Raw genomic sequence first — 12,897 nt, forward strand, 5'->3', positions numbered from 1 at the left:
AATCTTGTTTTTATGATTTATGTTTGATATATCTCTGCAAAGACATCACCTTGCCAACAAAGGTCCGTATAGTTAAAGCCATGGTTTTCCCAGTAGTGATGTATGGAAGTGAGAGCTGGACCATAAAGAAGGCTGATCGCCAAAGAATTGATGCTTTTGAATTATGGTGCTGGAGGAGACTCTTGAGAGTCCCATGGACAAGATGGTTGGACAGTGTTCTCGAAGCTACAAACATGAGTCTGACCAAACTGCGGGAGGCAGTGGAAGACAGGAGTGCCTGGCGTGCTCTGGTCCATGGGGTCACGAAGAGTCGGACACGACTAAATGACTAAACAACAACAACAACAAATATCTCTGCAAAACTTTAATTTGAAAAACCAAATAAATAAATTTGTATTAAAAGAAGAGAGAACAGGGTGTTGGACGACAGGGACTGTTGGCCTGGTCCACCAGGCTCTTATGTCCTTATGTTTATCTCCTGATCTCAGCGCTGTGGCTCTCACTGCCTTGAGTTCCACCACGGGAGAAAGTTTGGAGGCCCATCAACCTTTCACCCTCCCTCCTTCTTAGAGCTTCTGGTTCACCAGTTGAAGCAATGAAGAGGACTTTTCGTCTCTGTGGTAGGACGCTGCCTCAGAACCGAGTCAGACCTGTTCCAACCATTACGCCATGCTGCTGCTACTGTCTGAGGAAACTGTCACCCACTGAGCTGCTTCTCCTCGCATGGCAGCCACTGCCTTTGTTGTCTGATATTTATTCCACCCTCCTGTCAGCAAGGCGGCAACAGCAACACAGGAAATTCTAGCCAGCTGGTGGTTGCCTTGCAGAAAAGGCTCGGGCTGCCTCTCTCTCTCTCTCTCTCTCTCTCTCTCTCTCTCTCATTCTCTCTCTCTCCCCGTGTGTGGGCGGGGGTGGCAGCCTTATGGATTTAGTCAACGCTGGGAGGGAGTGCATGGGCTGGGCTTTTTCTCCCGCTTGGCCCATGGTGACTCCCGGTCTGGCCTGCCGTTGGTTATTATGGATTCAATCATTATTCAGGAGCGATTAGTTGAGCGGCTGCTTTCTCCCAGGACCCAGACCCAGCGAAGCCACTCAGCCAAGCTGAAGGTACAAGGGTATATTTATAGTAATAGCCGAGAGCTGGAGAGAAGGAGGAGGGGGTGGGTGCCTGAGGAGAAGCAGTTAGCCACAGAAGAGAGGAACAGGAGGAAGCCAGTAAGGAGGCGAAAGCAGAGCGTGAGAGATCAGGGGAGGGGAAGAGGGGGCCAGAATCTGCGAGAGGCTGCGGTGGGTTATATAAAATGCAAGCCACAAAAAAACCAACACACCAGCCTGTTTTCTGTGCTGTCCTCCCATCGCTGCCGCTCACATCAGTGGAGGCCAGAAGGAAAACACACATGCTGCCTTTTGTGGGTGTCTAATTTGGGGCTGACGTCTTGGATAGGGTACCATTTCATCAGACAATATGTTTGCGTGAACACACATTTGCATGTGTGTCTTGGGCACCCAGCGTTTGACCCACTTTGGACCGATCAGCGCCCAGTCGCTGGACCTCCGGTGTGCAGACAGCTGGGGGACTGTGATGTGTGAGTTTCTGATTCAGTAGGGGGTCATTTGGGGTGCGTGTGCCCAGGGACTCTGCTTTTATGCTAACTCTAGACATGGATGTCCTCCGTCGTGCCGAGTCAAACTGCAAGATGCACATGATGAAGACGATTTTGCTTTGGGCAGGGAATTCAGGGGAAGACAGCGAATAAATTCCCTGCCCTTTCTTTTTAGCCTAGGATGCTATTGCGCCTGACAGAGGGAGCCAGCCAGAGTCAGGCCTGAGTTGAGGATCAGTGCCCAGGCGAAGGCTGGAGCCGCAATCTGTTACTATTTCGTTACTTCTGAATTTTCATTTCCAAAGCTTGCCTTTCAGGGGAGATGCCCCTCCCAACAGTACCCTGTCCGAGACAGATGGCAGGGAGGTAGAATTTGCATTCTGGGTCTCTTGGGAAGGCTTCCTCTTCTATTGCCTGCCGTCCAAAGCTTTGAGAAGAAAGGAGGAAGTAGGCAGTGTGACAAAGGGGGCAAAGGCTCCTTAACATCCCCTCCATTAATTCACAGGACCTGACTTGTACTGAGTCAGACCACAGGTCCACAGGCTGACTTGTACTGAGTCAGACCACAGGTCCACCTAGTTCAGTAGAGTCTACCCTGACTGGCAGGGACACGAGTGGCGCTGTGGTCTAAACCACTGAGCCTCTTGGGCTTGCCAGTCAGAAGGTCGGCGGTTCGAATCCCCATGCTGCTCCCATTGCTCTGTTCCAGCTCCTGCCAACCCAGCAGTTCGAAAGCACGTCAGTGCAAGTAGATAAATAGGTACCACTGCAGCAGGAAGGTAAATGGCATTTCCGTGCGCTCTGGCACTCGTCACGGTATCCCGTTGTGCCAGAAGCGGTTTAGTCCTGCTGGTCATATGACCCGGAAAGCTGTCTGTGGACAAACGCCGGCTCCCTCAGCCTGAAGTGAGATGAACGCTGCATCCCATCGTCACCTTTGACTGGACTTAACCATCCAGGGGTCCTTTACCTCTTTTTTTACCTTTACCTTTACATTGACTGGAAGCAGCTCTTCAGGATTTAAAGCAGGGGTTTACCTAGAGATGCTGGGGGATTGAACCCAGGACCTTCTGCATTCAAAGCAGATGCTCTTCCACTGAGCTAAGACCCTCCCCCTATTCAGTTTATGCACTGACTGGTATTGTCCCAGCAGGAGACGAACTTTCCCCTGCTGTCCGTCCTTCCAAGCCCATAAAAGTTAACGCCTAACTGTTTTATGGCATTCTTTGGTGGTGCTGTGGCTAGAGAGTTTATGGAGTCTCCTTCCTTTTTATGTTTATTTTTATAACATGCAATTAATTTTGTGGAATTTGCTGCCACTAGATTTGGTGGTAAACCACCAGTTCATCTTAGAAGGCTTTCAAAGGGGCCTGGAGCCTCTGGTCCTCAGATGTCCTTCGACTTCATCTCCTATCAGCCTCAGCAAACAGGGTCAGTGATGCAAGGGATGATGGCAGTTGTAGTCCAACAACACCTGGAGGGCCACAAGCTCCCTCTCTGAAGAACATAAGAACAACCTGCTGGATCAAGTCAGTGGCCTATCGAGTCCAGCGTCCTGTTCTCACAGTGGCCAAGCAGATGCCCCCATGGGAAGCTTGTAAGCAGGTCCTGAGTGCAAGAACACTCTGCCCTCCTGTAGTTTCGAGAAAAACTGGTACAGTGGTACCTTGGTTTTTGAACGTTTTCGTTGATGAACATTTTGGAACCCGGACGTCCAAAACCCGGAAGCAAATGCTTCCATTTTCAAACATGCCTCACAAGTTGAATGGCTTCCGCTGCATATTTTTTTATTATTATTAATAATAATAATAATTTATTATTTATACCCTGTCCATCTGGCTGGGTTTCCCCAGCCACTCTGGGTGGCTTCCAACTGAATATTAAAAACAATACAGCATGAGACATTAAAAACTTCCCTAAACAGTTGTCTTTTAAAAATAAAATAGTTGTTTATTGCCTTGACATCTGCTGGGAGGGCGTTACACAGGGCAGGCGCCACCACCGAGAAGGCCCTCTGCCTGGTTCCCTGTAACCTCACTTCTCGCAGCGAGGGAACCGCCAGAAGGCCCTCGGAGCTGGACCTCAGTGTCTGGGCTGGATGATGGGGGTGGAGACGCAAGCAGGAGATAACTAGAGCATGCACCACTCTGGCGAGACAGTCAGCAGGCAGGTAGGGTCTCAGCCTGCGTACCAGATGGAGCTGGTAAACAGCTGCCCTGGACACAGAATTTTCAATTTTTCAATTTTCTCAGTTGAATTTGCTGACAGCCCTTTGCCTCTCGGTTTTCAAATGGTCTTTTGGAATGGATTACATTCGAGAACTGAGGTACCACGTTATGCAGGAGCACACTGCTTCTGATAGTAGACATCCACGGATTAGACAGATTCATGAAGAGAACACGTCAACTGATGCCTGCCATGTTCAGAGGCGGGATGGCTCTGAACGCCAACTGCAGGAGAGCAACATCAGTAGAAGGTTGTTGCCTTCCTGTGCTGCTCGTGGGCTTCTCAGAGACATCTGGTTCTGTCTACTATGGGGAACAAGCGTTTGGACTGGATCTGCTTGTTCTGATCCAGCAGGACTCTTCATATGTTCTTAGTGGGCTTCAGATACATTTGTGATACATCTGTTGATGGTGCTATTGAATGAAACCACATTAGGCTAGAGGGATTGCAACAGGGCAGGATTGGGGACCTCTGTCTACTGGGGTCCACTGTCCCTCAGACCTTATGGGGGGCTGGACTATTTTTTTGGGGGGGGGGAATGAACGAATTGCTATGCCCCACAAATAACCCAGAGATGGAATTTTTAAAAAAGGACACATTCTACTCATGTAAAAACATGCTGATTCCTGGACTGTCATCAGGCCAGATTTAGAAGGCAATTGGGCCAGATCCAGCCCCCAGGCCTTAGTTTGCCTACCCATGTTCTAAGCAAAAGCAAAAGACCCATGTTAGAGTATATGTTGCAACTAGGACCAGGGCCTTTTCAGTACTGGCCCAGACTTGGTGGAATGCTCTGTCACAAGAGACTAGGGCCCTGTGGGACTTGACATCTTTTCGCAGGGCCTGCAAGACAGGGCTGTTCCGCCTGGCCTTTGGTTTGGACTCAGTCTGACTCTTACGTTTCCCTCCCCTTGTGGTTTTTAAAACGAGGCTGCATTTTAAATAGCATTTTAACCCGTATTTTAAATTGGCCCCCCCCCATTATGTTTTTACTGTAATTTTACTGGTGTTAGCCACCCTGAGCCTGGGGAGGGTGGGGTATAAATAAAATTTATCATTATCATTATCATTATCATTATCATTATCATTATCACCCGTATTTTTCGCTCTATAACACGCACCAGACCATAACACGCACATAGTTTTTAGAGGAGGAAAACAAGAAAAAAAATATTCTAAACGAAATAGTGGATATATTATTTTTGTGGTTCATGCTGTGGCCACAGACATGTGATCTGACAGTGAGTTTGGAGTAGCCCAATGCAAAAATCCTGAGGATCCATGTGGATCCATGCTTTGTAACCACAGAGGAGGGAAGGAAGGCGAACCATGGATCCTCTGCTCACGACTGCAGCAGATCCCCCCTGCCACCCACAGGCATTCACTCCATAACATGCACAGACATTTCCCCTTACTTTCTAGGAGGAAAAAAGTGAGTGTTATGGTGCAAAAAATACGGTTTTCGCAAGCAAAATGGACCCAGGTTCAATGCCCAGGGTCTCTCGGTAGGCCTGGGAAGGGGCCCTGCTGAAATCCTGGAGATGCTGACAGGAGCACAGGAAGGCCAGACTAGTGGTCCATCTAGCTTCACATTGTCTACACACTGGCTGGCAGCAGTTCTCCAGGGTTTCAGGCCCGGGGCATTCCTAGCTTGAAATCGAGCCTGGGACCTTCTACCCTGCCCCTAAATGGACTACTGTTTCGATTCTGCATTAGGCAGCCTCTTAACCCACAGCCAAGGGTTCAACTGGGCTCCACAGGTTCTTCTTTTTGACTCAGGGTTTTTTTTAAATGCAATTGTTAGATCCATCTGTAGTGTCTGTCAAGTCCCTTTGTTTCTGTTCCTCAAACTTTGGGACCAGGGAGGGAGAAGAAAAGATGGACGGCAAAAACTGGGTTGACTCCCTGGCTGAGAAGATGTTGGAATAGCAGTTCTTAAATGAGGATGGAGGTGGTTCTGCTTGGGTTTTTTTTAATGCAATTGTTAGATCCATCTGTAGTGTCTGTTTGCCAAGTCCCTTTGTTTGTGCTCCTCAAACTTTGGGACCAGGGAGGGAGAAGAAAAGATGGACGGCAAAAACTGGGTTGACTCCCTGGCTGAGAAGATGTTGGAATAGCAGTTCTTAAATGAGGATGGAAGTGGTTCTGCTTGGGAGAAAGAAGCCTCTGTGTGTATCAAGAGCAGAAAGCAGCTGGGAGGACCTCTTTAGATTTACCACGAGCAATGAATGGGGTATTCAGAGGGTGCCTTGCTGAGTAGAGCTGGAATTCCACTGACACAAGCAGGCCCACGAATCTCCTGGTTTGTCACCCCTGGCCAACAGGAAGTGGTCTGCCTCGTTCTGGAGCCAATGTAAACATGGAGGGCTGGGTGGGTTTGAGCTTCACATTTTAGCCCTTGTGCCCTGTCAGAGGCAGATTGCTTCTAATTACCAGTTGCTGGGACTCACAAGTAGGCCTGGGTGATGTATCAGTGCCACCCATGAGACAAGGTGGGGTGGATTACTCCACAGAGGCAGCAGATCCTGCCTCCAAAGCAGCCTCTACAGCAGTCTCTTGGTGAATAGGAGGCGCTGCAGGCCTCCTCCCGCCAACTTAAATAAAATATTGGGGGTGGGAGGTATGCCCCGTCCCAAGTAATCAATCTCAAAACACACACCTACACCGTTTAAAAGGCAATTCCCATCAACTTTGAGGGGCCTTGGCCCCCTCAGATATTTTATTGGGGGTGCTGAAGGAATCTCAGTCCCTCCTATGTCTCCCACCCTCCTTCCCGACATAGATCTTTATTTCCCCTCTCTTCTTCCTGATGTAGATCTTAACTCACCCCTTCGTCCCTGGCAGGGAAGGAGGCAGGGGGCGCCATTTTGTGGTGCCAAAATGTCTTGAGCTGGCTCTGGTGTCTTCCTTTGCGTTCTTATATTCTGAAGAAATAGTAAACCCAATTGTGAATTCTGGGTAGGAAAAGAGTTATGTGCATCAGTTTCAATGAGTCTACTCTGAGCATTGGGTACAGCGTGTGGACCTCCCATAATAAGCATTTGGTTGGCTGCTGTGAGAACAGGATACTCTGGTCTAGATGGGCCATTGACTCGATCCAGCAGAGCTGTTCTTATGTTGATGGTGTGAGGCTCTCTGAAGCACAGGTTGACTAGCGTTGACTATAATCAAAGGTCTGGCATGGAGCTGGTGTGTGCAGGGATGTTGAGGGCCGGACTTGTGTGGACACACCCCTGCTCCCTCCCCACACAGACGAGTTATCTGAAACTCTTGAGGACTGGGTGCCTGGGTTTTAGCTCAGCGGGTTCCTTCTGTTGTTGTTTTTTTTTAAAAAATAATTTTTTATTAATTTTCCAATTTTTAACACTAAACAACAACAACACACAAACATCAACAAATACGAACACACACAAAAAATATCATTTCTTAACCTCATTTTCATACGCCTCGTTTCTCGGACTTCCCCATACCTCACCCTTTTTGCATCCTTATTTTACAGTTTTTCAACAACCCTTTTTGCCAATTAAATTTAAACCCATTGTCATTCTCAATTTCACCTTAAATCATCAAACAGTTTTAGCTGCAATTCTGCATCTTCCTTCCCCTTGACATTTTATCACTCCTCTATTTTACAACAGTTCTTAAAATATAGTTTAAACTTTTTCCAATCTTCCTCCACTGTCTCTTTCTCTTGGTCGCGGATTCTGCCGGTCATTTCTGCCAGTCCCATAAAGTCAATCACTTTCGTCTGCCATTCTTCCAGTGTGGGTAATTCTTGTGTCTTCCAATACTTTGCTAGAAGAATCCTTGCTGCTGTAGTGGTGGGTTCCTTCTGTTGAAGCAGGAACTGTGAGTCCTGGGGACAGTGTTGCTTTTCTTCATAACTCCTCCTAATAGCGCAGGAAGGGCACCAAGTCCCATGTCCCTCTGGGGAGCTTGCTATGTGTGCAGTTTGCAGCAGGGTGCCCTGTGTCTTTGCATCTCAGACTGTGGGTGGCTGGGCACTTTATTTTTAGAAGTTTTAAAAGGAATTTTTCGTTTTTTTACTTTTAGAGAAATGGAGGCAACCTACAACCCTCGGATCACCTTGTGAGTACTTCTTTTTTTTAAAAAAAACAACAGTGTGTGTCCATGCAGATGTTTTTGGGATTTCCCATTTAAAAACCCAACCAGAAATGGACTTTTAGCCCATATTTGCACCAGACATGATGCCACTTTAATCACCAAAACTCCACCCCCCTCAAATAATAGTTTGTTGGGTCCATCCATCCTTAGAGCCAACAGTATGAAAGAAAAAAGTATGAAAGAAAAAGCAGTGAGGAAAATGATGTGAAACTATTGTATATATATATATTATTTTTCGTTGTTGTTGTCGTTTGTCTTGTTTTATGTTTAATAATAAAAATTATATGGAAACATCCTTAGAGCCAACAAAGGGGAAAGTGTTCCATATATGAACTTATACAAAGGGCAAAATGAGGCAAGCTTGATATAAAAAATAAAATAAAGTAAAACCGTTGTTGACATTAATTTGAATGCATTCCGGGCCTTTTTAAATTGATTATGTTGGCTTTGGTCATTTTTCATCAGTGTTTTGTTAATCGTCTTGAATCCGTTTGGAGAAATGAGTAGGATGGCAATTCTTAAAAGGAAAACAGCTATTATTAAAGGCCTTTACAATGTAAATGACAAATGTGTGTGTGTAACCCACATCAGGACCCTGCTGTGTTATGTGGGGGGCAGGGGGGGCGGTTAGGGGGCTTTAACCTTTTGTAGTCCTGATCTGAATCTTCAAATTTAGGGCAGAATCTAATAGTGTAGAACCACTAGTGAAAGGCCTTTGTGCAGTAACACAACAATGATTTATTGACATTTGCATTTAACTGTTTTGCTTTATTTTTAACTGTTTTATGCTTTTACTATATGCTTTTATGTATATTTTTTATGTATATTTATGTATATTTTTCTGATATAGCAGTCTACAAATGGTTTTATAAATAAACAAACAAACTTCTCCTCCCTCTCTTCTCGCTGCCCACCCCCTAAATCTGTCTGGGTGTGTGTGTGTTCCCCAATACTCTAGAGCATATTTGGGGAGGGGGGCTTGTGTAGGGAGAGCAGAAGGAAGTCAAATGTCATTGCACAAGTGGACATCCTTTCATTTGCAGATCTAGTTCTTTGGATAACAGCCTCAACCCCCCCCCAAAAAAAACCTCATTCACCCAGTTGCCAATTCTGCGAATGACTTTTCATCTTGCTCGACCCCAGAGACTTCTTTAAACTCTGCACTTGCTTAAAACATCTACTTAAAGAAACACTTTAACTTCTCATTCATCAGCTGCAAGCCATCATTCTAATGTGGAAAGAGAGAATCAGGATTAATCCATCTTTCTTCCAAGCTTGGCAGTGCAGTGAGTATTTCATTAAGAAAGCGCTTGTCCGTCCACCATCCATCTAATGTTCTACTTCGGAAGACACTGAGAAATGACCAGCCCTGTGACCCATCTTCCTTTTAATTATTTTCACTGGCGTTTAAAATTTAATCATGTAGATTAATCATGTAGATTAATATTTCTAATTAATATATCCAGGAAGTCAGTATCTCTGTAGTACTAAGAACCATGTTCTGCCAGGTCTCATGGAATGTGACACGGCGCTTGTCAGGCAAGGAATGTCCAGGGTGAGAAACTCACTCTTCATTGTCAAAAATACAACTACAAGTTTTGAAAAGGCATGTCCCTCAGCCCTACATTTCTCAGCTGCTCCTGGGTGTATCCCTGATGAGGCAGTTGCCTCAACAGAGAGGCCCCAACCCTGACCTCAGCTTATCATGAATTTCATTTCAATACTGTACCACTTTACATTTTTAAGAAAAAGCTCAAAGCAGCTTACAATGCATTAAAACATCAAATAAAACAATCCAGAATATAACATAAAGTATACATTCAGAGCATTCAACAGGACGCTCAAATGTTATCCTGAAGATTTCAAAATAAAGCATTACAAAGGACTGCTGCACAGAATGCACATTTAACAAAAGAAATACCTTAAACATTTCAAAACAAAACATTACTAAAGGAAATCAAATATAAAATAAAAACAGCATAACTAACAAGAGAGTAAAATACCATAACGTATCAGCTACTGTTGCGCCAATCCTGCCAATGGTGGTTCATGGCGGGTGGCAGCTGTAGAAGCTCAGGGTCGATGACCTGGGTCTGCACTAAGTGACAGGCAAGGTGGTCGCTTATATATTTCCCCCACCTGAGCTGCCCATAAGCAGGTGGAGACTACGCCTGTGTGTAACCTGTTTCTGCTCCTCCCGCTTCAGTCCTCTCCTGGTCCTGGGAGACAGTGGAGCAGGAGAAAGGTAGGGCAGCAGCAGGAGGAGGTGTGGAAGTCCTTGAGTTTCCACCTGTTCTTCACTCTCCAATCCTGCCTCTTTTGGCTGCTACAGGCTCCCCCAGATCAGTGGCAGAGGAAGAGGGGTGCAGTGGGGGTGGTGCGCCCCAGGTGTCATCCCTGAGGGGTGTGTGACATTGCCGTGCCCCCAGATGCTAGCCCCGCCCCATGGATGGCTAGCCCCGCCTCCGGGTGCACAGCATGCGCCCACAGAGCAGCTAGCTCCGCCTCTGCCCCAGATCACTGATTTCTTTTTCCAAATCAGTGTCTAACCTCCCTTCTCCTGGTGACCACTTCGTAGCGTTCAGCCACCAGTCCCTGACAGAATGGACAGACCCTCCAAGTGTCCATATTTTCAAGGGACTGTCCCAGATTTACACAAGCCATCCCTGTTTCTGATTTGATCCCGGAATGTCCCACTTTCCCTTAGGACGTCCTTATTTTCATCAGAGAAATGTTGGAGGGTGTGGAGTTATGTGACCCCCAAGCCAAGGAGATAAGTTATTATTCAACCTTTAGAAGACATCTGAAGGCAGCCCTGTACAGTGGTACCTCTGGTTACGTGCTTAATTCGTTCCGGAGGTCTGTTCTTAAGCTGAAACTGTTCTTAACCTGAAGCACCACTTTAGCTATTGGGGCCTCCTGCTGCCGCCGTGCCGCCGGAGCACAATTTCTGTTCTCATCCTGAAGCAAAGTTCTTAACCCGAGGTACTATTTCTGGGTTAGCAGAATCTGTAACCTGAAGCGTATGTAACCTGAAGCGTATCTAACCCGTGGTACCACTGTATTGAGAAGTTTTTTTAATGTTTAATGTTTTATTATATTTTTATATGTGTTGGAAGCCGCCCAGAATGGCTGGGGCAACCCAGTTAGATGGGTGGAATAATAATAATAATAATAATAATAATAATAATAATAATAATAATAGAATAGGATGCCCCTATTTTCATCGGAGAAGTGTTGGAGGGTATGCAGGTTAGCTACACTTGCAGTGAGAAAAACTTGATGGAGTAAAGGCAAAGCCAGGGGGTATTATTTCAAAGCAGGGAGAGCAGCCTTAAGATTTGTCCCGGGTACTGGCAACCCACACTACACCACTGGTTCAAGGGCATAGTCCAGCCGGGCAAAAGTAGTCAAGGGGAAGGTACAGAGCACAGGCATGGGGGTTTGGCTTGGGGAAGGACCATGAGAGAGTCCCAGAGGCTGTAGAGGGAGACAGGCCAAGGGGGCAGCATTTGACCTCTGGGCCTGAGGGTTCCGCACCTCTGCTTTTCCACCTTTCCTCCAAGAAGCTCAAGGTGCCATAAGCTCATATCGCTTGAGTCTTTTAAAGAAAGTAGTCCTTGTCCACTTGCATAACGGGAAATCTGTAATTCTTATTTAATGTGTGTGACCACCTACAATGGCTTGCAGCTGTATAGGTGATTGGCTGATGATGATGATAATAATAATAATAATAATAATAATAATAATAATAATAATAATAATAATATTTATACCCCGTGCACCTGGCTGGGTTTCCTCAGCCACTCTGGGCAGCTCCCAACAAAATAAACTCACTTCTCGCAGGGAGGGAACTGCCAGAAGGCCCTTGGAGCCGGACCTCAGTGTCCGGGCAGAATGATGGGGGTGGAGATGCTCCTTCAGGTATACTGGGCTGAGGCCGTTTAGGGCTTTAAAGGTCAGCACCAACACTTTGAATTGTGCTTGGAAACATACTGGGAGCCAATGTAGGTCTTTCAAGACTGGTGTTATGTGGTCTCGGTGGCCGCTCCCAGTCACCAGTCTAGCTCCCGCATTCTGGATTACAAGTTTCCGCTTGTGAAGTGTCTCGCTTAAGACGGGAGGAAAGCTGTTGTTCTGTGACGGTTGATCTCCAGTCACTGCTTTGTGGCTGTGCCAATCATCCACCCACCCACCTTGCAGTTGTTCAGGTGGTCAGATGGGTTCTCAAATGTGCTTGTGTAGGCCAAGCTGACCTAACCTTCCCCTTCCCCCACTTTATTTGCAGACGTTGAAAAGAGGGTGGCATTTGGGCATTTTTTCCAATGGGAGGCGGATGGTGTACAATGTCTGCACATGCTACATTAAGCGAGCGTGCTACCTGTGCTCCCGTGTACACAAATATTTGAGCCTCTTCACTTGTACAGTGCTTCACACTTAACATCTGGTGGGTGTATGAACTTTCAACCTGTGTACAAGCTGGACAAATCAATATAAGCGGACATTTCTTTCACACAACCACTGATACACCAGTAGAGACAGCTTGTACTTGTGTTCAGTGTGATGGCTGAACAAACCTTGTGTGACAGTGTGTATTGATTGTGTCGATCAGCTGTAGAGTGCGGAGACTACACTTGTTGAACGTTATATGTGAATAACTGTATAGTACAGCCAGTGCCGGATTTACGTATAAGCTAAACAAGCTATAGCTTAGGGCCCCACTTTCGGGGGGGGGGGCAAAAAAAAGAACAAAGGAAAAAAACAACTGGATGTACATTTCCAAAATATAAGATAAAAAACAAATAAAATAAAACCTACACACAGCAACAGTGTTTTGTGTTGTGTAGGCTCCTATGATGTAAGTAATGGGCCCCGCCTGCTAGCCTGCTCCCTAAAATATCACTGGTTTGCTCATTTCTATATATAGGTGCCTACATTCTGC

At 46.3% G+C, this 12,897-nt stretch overlaps 1 protein-coding gene across 2 annotated transcripts in view; it reads left to right on the forward strand.

Annotated features, from left to right (window-relative positions):
• Positions 1-879: 879 nt before the first annotated feature.
• The window catches only part of SEPTIN5 (septin 5), a 38,817-nt gene continuing 26,799 nt past the window's right edge, over positions 880-12,897 (forward strand). For both annotated transcript variants that reach the window (XR_014151632.1, XM_081842819.1), the window contains exons 1-2: positions 880-1,107; positions 7,884-7,919. Coding sequence is in view for 1 of the 2 variants with exons in the window: in XM_081842819.1 (XP_081698945.1) it covers positions 1,018-1,107; positions 7,884-7,919 (126 nt within the window). In the remaining variant the exon portion in view is untranslated. The remainder of the gene's footprint in view (positions 1,108-7,883; positions 7,920-12,897) is intronic.

This window comes from Podarcis erhardii (genome assembly GCF_964252035.2).
Source record: "Podarcis erhardii genome assembly, chromosome: 15".
In the NCBI taxonomy this organism is placed as follows: domain Eukaryota; kingdom Metazoa; phylum Chordata; class Lepidosauria; order Squamata; family Lacertidae; genus Podarcis; species Podarcis erhardii.